At 32.7% G+C, this 7,725-nt stretch overlaps 1 protein-coding gene across 1 annotated transcript; it reads right to left on the reverse strand.

Annotated features, from left to right (window-relative positions):
- Positions 1-1,689: 1,689 nt before the first annotated feature.
- On the reverse strand, positions 1,690-5,049 carry LOC120091253. The gene is made up of 2 exons (XM_039049202.1): positions 4,882-5,049; positions 1,690-3,397 (listed from the first exon to the last, which is right to left on the reverse strand). The coding sequence occupies exon 2, from the start codon at positions 3,125-3,127 to the stop codon at positions 1,913-1,915; it is 1,215 nt and encodes a 404-aa protein (XP_038905130.1). The 5' UTR covers positions 3,128-3,397; positions 4,882-5,049; the 3' UTR covers positions 1,690-1,912.
- Positions 5,050-7,725: the final 2,676 nt, after the last annotated feature.

Raw genomic sequence — 7,725 nt, forward strand, 5'->3', positions numbered from 1 at the left:
AAGGTATTTGATAGGTATAATTTTTTTTGTATAAGTTATTGCTAAGTTTGACAAAAAGTTAATTAACTGGTTTTAATACAATATAATTGAATGAAAAACTCTCACAAAAAATTAGCTATTTTAAGTTAGGTATTTGTAGGACTTAATCTGATGAAGATTTAAGCTCGTTTTAATAGAAGTGATTACTTCAATGTTCTAAAAATTATCTAAAACTTAAGAGAATGGGGTATTTTTCTTTGGTAGTGGGATACACTTTTTTTTTCATTAGGATTTTTAAGTGGGTGCTTGTTTCTCTAGTTATCATGTATTTGCATTTGAATTTGCATTTGAATGCTGAATCTTTTGACAATATATGAATATCTTATTTTATGTGATCAATATATGAATATTTCTTTTTTTAAAAATGAGATTTTTTTTATTATTTTCTGTGATCAACCTAAATTTTTTAGGAATATTTTTCTAATTGGTCTTTAAAATTAAGTGGTTAGCTAATAGGATTTTGTTTTTAAATATATCAAAAATGTAGAGATTTAATAAGGGTATACTTCTCCGTTGTTTAATACTTTAATTTACCATTGAATTCTTTTGGTCATTTTTCTAAGTGAAAACTTTGTTGGCCATTTTTTAAAAAGTCTATTACATTTTGGTCATTTGTCCAAAGAACCCAACTAGCTTCATGAACAAAAAAAGTAATTTTATCCAAAGGCGTTTATACACATATGATCTAAATAAATAGGCCTAATTAACAATTATCTAAATTCTATTTTTTTCATGAATGGCCTAATATATTATTTTACATAAAAGTTTAACCCAATTTATCTTTTCAACCCTCCTTACCATTAAGTTTTTAAAATATATTATATATACATCATCAAAAGAAGCATGTAAAGAAATTTTTTCTAAAAATTCACAATCATTGCCATCATAAATGATAGCAATAAGCTTCAAAAGAGAAAATAAAATATATTTGATATATACAATACTATATATTTAAATTTTTCTAAAATAAATTGAGTATTTGATAAAGGCATAGATCTAATATATTATCTTATAACCTAAAATTATATGCAATGTATATTACATTTTCCAATATCTCGTAAACGAACTAAAAATAAATATTGTATATGTGAGATATATTTACATTTTTAATATATTACTAATATATTCAACATGTAATTAATATCTCAATGACGATATGATCAAATTCCAGTTAAGAATATGAAAGAAAAAAACATAAATTGAAGGAACATTCCAGCCGAAATTAATAAACAACAAAAAATAAAGTCAAATTTTAAAATGTTGTTAATAGGAAAAGAATTAAATATTTCAAATGACTTACATAATTAATAGTAAATTAAAAAATAATATAATTTTGTATATTAAAATATTATGAAATTAAAAAATAAAAGAGAAACTAAAAAAAATATCAAAGAATATCGCTGAAATGAAAATATGACATTTAAAAAATATTGGTTACGTAATAAGCTGATTTCCTAAAAAATTTCAAAATCTGAAAATCTAGAGTGGGAATTAGAATGGGCTCGAGAGCTAAACTGCAAAATAGAGCTGTCCAACTTCGAAGATTATTTTCGACAAGATTTTTTTTTTTTTTTTTTTTTTTTTTGGGTCTTTTAGAAGAATTAAACATAAGAGGAAATTTTGTTTGAGAAGAATGAAGAGTTATATAGATTTCCACAAAGCGAATTCATCGTATCTAGAATTTTTTTTAAAAAGAAAAAAAAAAAACCACAAGCCAAAAATTAAAAATCCTTATTGAAGAAGCTAAACCCTTTTGTTTCCTTTTTACAATCAGTGTTTTTTTCTTCATTGCAAAATTGACAAATACTCAGTTTCTCTTCACAAGCTGCTTTCAACCACCCACCCCAACCGTAGCCATAAACAAGGTGCTTTCTCAAGCAGAGCGCATCGGCCAACCAAGCAGCGGAGGCGATCCCGGCGGGGATGCCTCTCGGCTGGGAGAGAACAGGCTGAGCTCCACAAAAGTTGCTGTCCCCATTCCAGCAGAACCTCCATCTTTTTGAAATGTTCTAAAAGAGATCGACCCCCTCTTGGTTGAGGAGGCATCAGAGTTTCGCGCGGGGCTCATTTGAGGGGAGCTGCTATCATCGAGATGGGGTTGGTTGGCAATGAGAGAGATAGTGTCATTGTGATCATCGCTCGACCTTCTCCTTGCCTCCAAATCCTGTAAATTCCCCAAAGCTAAAGAATCCGCCACCGGAAGGTAGACGAGCATGCATATACACAGCCCAGCACAACATAAAAGTACAAGAAAAGATGAGAAAGTGAGAGCTTCGAATAAAAACTGCTCTGGCTTCCGCGAAACCGAAAAACCGAGTAATATAACCCTTAATGGGAGGAATCCTGAAACTGAGAATATCAATGTGTATACTCTCCTTTGCAAGTTCTTATTGATGACCAGTTTCAAAATCTGCCTCCCAAGCCAAAACAAGTAGATGGTTAGGATGGTGGCGAAAAAGCCGAGGAGGATAGTACTCAGTAAAGGGTAAGTACAGAGAGCAATGTCCGGAGCACCTTTCGAACTAGATGCAGTAACAATGGTAGCTGCACTAGTAAAATATTTCGGCAGCTTCCGACCGTATCTGTTATCGTTGTTTAGCCGGGGTCCAATAAGTATAACAACTATCTGAAGAACAAACACTGGGAAGCAGTAGAGAAAAATATATCCTGCTGTTTTCCTGTTCCATTTCCGGCTGAGAATTCCGGATTCCATGTTCTGAAGGGGCCCTCGAAGAAGAAACAAGAGAGTGAGGAATAGGCAAGGTTCTGCAAACCCAAGGTTCGAAACAATGTAACATTTGCATACAGTTTCCTGCCATTTCAAGTCATGCAACAATCCTCCCTCCCCCCGCAAGAAACTTAGCCGACTAATTTCACCAACACCCCACCAGATCACAAACAAGATGAATGTAATTCGAATTATCCAAGGACCACTGAAGTAACTGAGTTGAATGCAACCTTCACTATGAATGCGAGACCGGAAGTAGCACGAATAAATGATGCAGAATAAACCAAGAAGAATCAATAGGGCCACTAAACAAATCGTCACCACACCGAATGCATCGGCAGCAAATCTCGTCAGGGGCATTACTCGATGCACAGATTCCAAGCATACTCTCTGCCAGCATGGATACTAAGGACCTCTAATCGTTTATTAGCCTTCTTCCCACTTCTAATGAGAACAAAAGCAGAGTAGCCCAGGCTGGAAGAGTATCATAGAACTCAAATTAACCACAAATTTCTGTAGAAGATGATAGGCAGCAACATTTGAAGTAGCAGTCATGAAGAACAGTGCCCCATCTTCACTGCCGAGATTCGTATTCAAGCTGCTCTAAGCATAACAATACATCTTGATCATCTGCAGTGAAGTGGAGGAAAATAAGAACTGAGAAGCGACTGCATATGGAGTTGGAATAAAAAAAGCAAAGAACAAATGGACTGCAATTTCAAAAAAAGAAAACTACCAAAAGCACTGATGTCATAATGAAGAGGTAACCATAAATTCCAAGTAAATCTTAGGAGAAACTATAGTCTCAAGGCACTTTAATCATTCCAAACAAAAATATGTTGTCAACTTTTAGAATACTTGAGAAGGAGACGTAGTTGTTGGAGAAAAAATTTTAAGGAATAGACGATTTAAGCATATCATTTTTTAACGTATAAGCCACAAAGAAAGGATGGATAACACACAGTACACAGGATAAATGGAAGCAAAGACAGAATATGTGTAATGGATACAATGAGGTTAAACAAATTCCTAAAGCATTCAGCCAAATTTAGCATGCATTTGAGTTCAGTTTCTCATGAGTTCATGAGGGGGGAAAAGCATTCCCAGCTTCCTAAATAAACATCTGATAAAAATAGTAAAGAAACCAACATATTTAGATACGAAACAATGAAAAATAAACCAAATTTCAAACACAAATATTCAATGTTCTGATAGAAGAAAACTCCTTACATCAAAAAGAATCATGAGTTCATGACACGTCAAACTGACTTCCATAATGACATTAAGCTACAGATTGGTATACACAAACTAATAAAACTTCAACCGCCTTGTTCAATGCAAGTATCTCTGAGTCCAACATTCTACAAAATTTTTAGCTTTCAATTTTTCCTAAAATGGTATATGCATAACTCTAGTTAAGGCTGATTTTACAATCTACAATGTAAAGTTTGTAAAACCAATCAAATTTATCTTTAATCCTCTAAAAATGGAGAGAAACAATTACATGTTCGCACCAAACTAAAGAATCGCAACTTATGAAAAAACAGAGATGAATTTTCTTCCTAAGCAAAACCACCCTTGATATATTAACTGGCATTGTCGGTCATGGCAGTAATATCAATCATAATCAATGAAACCTCCCCATTTCAAAACTTAAACATAATACAAAAAAGCAGTGTTTAACACAACATTGAAACCAAAACCCTGCCAAAAACAAAAAATGTAAACAAAACATTACGAAATCCGATAAACCCTTAATTACCCAAAATTGAAAATGCAGTCATTAAAAACCCCTGGCCAACAAGAACCATCCAACAAATGCAGATGAAGAAAGAAAGAAACACAAACCTGATACAATCCAAACATAATCATTTTAAACCCAAAAAGAACAAACAAAATAAGTAAATAACCAAATCAAAATTCATAGTTAACAACCCAACCATGCATGCTAAAGGGGAAAAAAACGTTAAAGAAACACCAGAAATTAACACAAAGGTGATAGAAACAGCGGTAGAAAAACAAAAATGGGCGGAAAAATACGATGTGCAGTGATTTAAGAAGGGAAAAGAAATGCGAATGAAATCAAAAGAAAAGGAGATCAATCGGAAGCTTACAGAGAGGGGAATCTTGATCTAGCATGCAGAAATGGATGGTCGAAAGAATCACAGAAGGAACCAAAGAACCCTAATCCCCAGAGGGAAGAGAGAAAGAAGACGATGGCCAGACAGAGAGATAGAGAGAGAGAGAGAGAGAGAGAGGAGAGAGAGAGAATAGCGGGACAGAGAGAACGTAGTTAGGGGAATAGGTGAGTGGGACTTTGTTGGTGACAGGCTGTCTCCAGCTGCGCGTCCAAGCCTGTGCTTCGGGTGAGAGAATTTTGGTTCGGTTTTACCGAGCCTACGTGGATGCCGTCGTGGCGGCGTTTGCGGCGACCCTTTCTTTTGGTCGTTGTTTGGATATAGGTTTAACGTACTCCTAACCTGGATTCAGAAAAAACATTGCTTTCTCTCTTTAGCTTCCATCTACGTTGGATTCCAAATATACCCATAGTGATTAATTATTTCCCTTTAGCACATGCTTGTGGTTTCTATTTAATTCATCACCCTTGTAGCTTACAATATTATTGCAATTAAAACCTCAATTTTAGTAAAATACGAAAATTAATTATGAGGTTCGAGACCATTTATTTTTTATTACCTTTTTTAACTGGATTAGTCGGAAAAATTCTCATTGGGATACAGAGTTTAGCTGGATTTATCATAAGAATACACACGATAATTGTCGACTTAAGGTCTGGAGAATAATCTGGTATATTGTTATTTATCATATTTGGAAAAAGCATAATCTTTGTGTTCGTTGGGACTTCCTTCCGTCCTATCCAAGTGGATGGTCAGATAGTGTAATATTATGTTTTTTTTCTATTATTCTTAGTGGCTTGAAAATTGTCCTCTCGAGATTTGTGTTGGCTCTTCCCTTTGAGACCAGTTTGCTTGACTTGTGTGAGCTTTTTTTGGTGGTTGTTTTCTTTGTCCTTGTTTTTTCTTTTCTTTTGATCTTGTTCTATTTGTGTTTTGACCTCAAATTGTGAAATCTCTTATGTTTATTGTAATTTAATATCTTTGTAAAATAAATTATAAAATGATTCTTTAATTGAGGTTTAAAATGTCATTGTTGCCAATATGAGTATTATCAACTAGCATAAAGTTAACTTTCAAAATATATATATATATATAATTTGTATTATCAACTTCAAGATTAAAGGTTTGGTTCCTACATCTCACATATTGTAAAAAAAAATGTTGATGTTTATGAAATTTTCAAGATCTCAATTTTATCAATAGAAATAGAGATAAAATGTTGATATCAATTGATATTTTTGAATAATTGTAAAAAAAAAATTAATAAATAAATAATTTTCTCTTTCTAAATAAGTTAAATTATTTATTATCTATATTCTATTACAATCTGTGTCATTTTGTTGTTCATCCTTTACGTTTTATAATTTTTATAATCTAATGGAAATATCGATTTACTCTTTATATCGATGTTGAACACGTAAAAATGTAAAAAAAAAATATATATATATATTGATGTTTCGTCGAAATCACAATTTCAAACTATAAAATTGTTACCATCTTATCTAAATTCTTTAAATTAATTGTTTAGTTTCTTAAGTATAAATATAAATGATAGCTTAACCTTAATGTTAATCTCAAAACAAATGTATTGAAGATTGATTGCAAAGTTCAATGAGTAGGATGATAACATTCCTTATTTTGTAGTTATTTATAATTACTATCTCTTTTTTTAATATAATAAGAATTGAGAATTTGAACTGTAAATCTCGATAAAACTATATTATTGGGCAACTATGTTTGCTTAAGTTGATTTTTGCCAATTTTATGTGCTTAAGTTACTTTATTTTGGATATTATAATAATAAAATTATATTTTATTTGCATTACTTAGTTTAGGGTTTTTAGAAAATTGAAATATATTAGATACCAATATTAAAATTCATAAGACTTTTTAAGAACAACCAGTCAGCCCCGCAGCATCACCTCCGCACTGCGCCACGGCGCTGCCCATCCGAAGGCTTTCTTTCAAGCAAGTCGTGGTATTGTACCCTAACGCCGCCACGCTATATTATTTTTTATCAATATTATTTTAATCATTTAGAGTTTTTTTTAACCCCGATTCTAATCTATTTTTATCAGTTTCCTTTCTATTTTCTTGTGTTCTTTTTTTTAATTTTTGGATGTGTTCGAATAATTCCTCTTTGATCTTTATATCGATCATTGGTTAAGGCTTAAGCGTAGTATGATTTTTCTCCATTGTTGCACACTTGCAAGGTTTAGATCATTTTATACTAATTCTTTATATTGTCTTTCAATTCTTTCTCTTGTTATGAATGTTTATGGTTGTATCTCTACTTGAGGATGTATGATCATTAGTTAAGGCTTAATTTGTAGTACGGTGACATTTAATTATTTAAGAGGAGATAGGCAAATGAGGGTATGGTAAACATCTCATACATGCATGCCATCTAAAAAAAACTATTATTATTTTACTTTTTATTTTTATTTAATTCTTCATTCAACAATTCCACTTGTCGTGAGCAGAGGGCGTCGGTCAAGTCTTTCATGTGTTTCGTGCACGCCTGCACGTTCAGTGGCTCCGCACGTTTTGCGCAACAGAACCATCAAGAATTTTGGGGATAACTTCCAAACCTATAATGTTGAAGAAGATCTCAACGACTTAAAAGTTAGTGGCAAAGGGCTTTAGAGAAAACATAGACTTCTTTGACACCTTCTCCCCTGTCACCAGAATTACCTCAATCCGTATTTTATTTTCTCTCGCTACCCTTTATAACCTTACAGTACATCAGATGGATGTAAATGATGAACCCGAAGAAGAGATTTGTATGGAACAACCTGAGAGCTTTATAGTCTATGGTCA

Source organism: Benincasa hispida, chromosome 11 (assembly GCF_009727055.1).
Source record: "Benincasa hispida cultivar B227 chromosome 11, ASM972705v1, whole genome shotgun sequence".
NCBI classification, from domain to species: Eukaryota; Viridiplantae; Streptophyta; class Magnoliopsida; order Cucurbitales; family Cucurbitaceae; genus Benincasa; species Benincasa hispida.

Bases quoted from the DNA above. Each gene is read 5' to 3' on its own strand.
- LOC120091253 (XM_039049202.1), bottom strand. From the start codon at position 3,127: ATGCCCCTGACGAGATTTGCTGCCGATGCATTCGGTGTGGTGACGATT.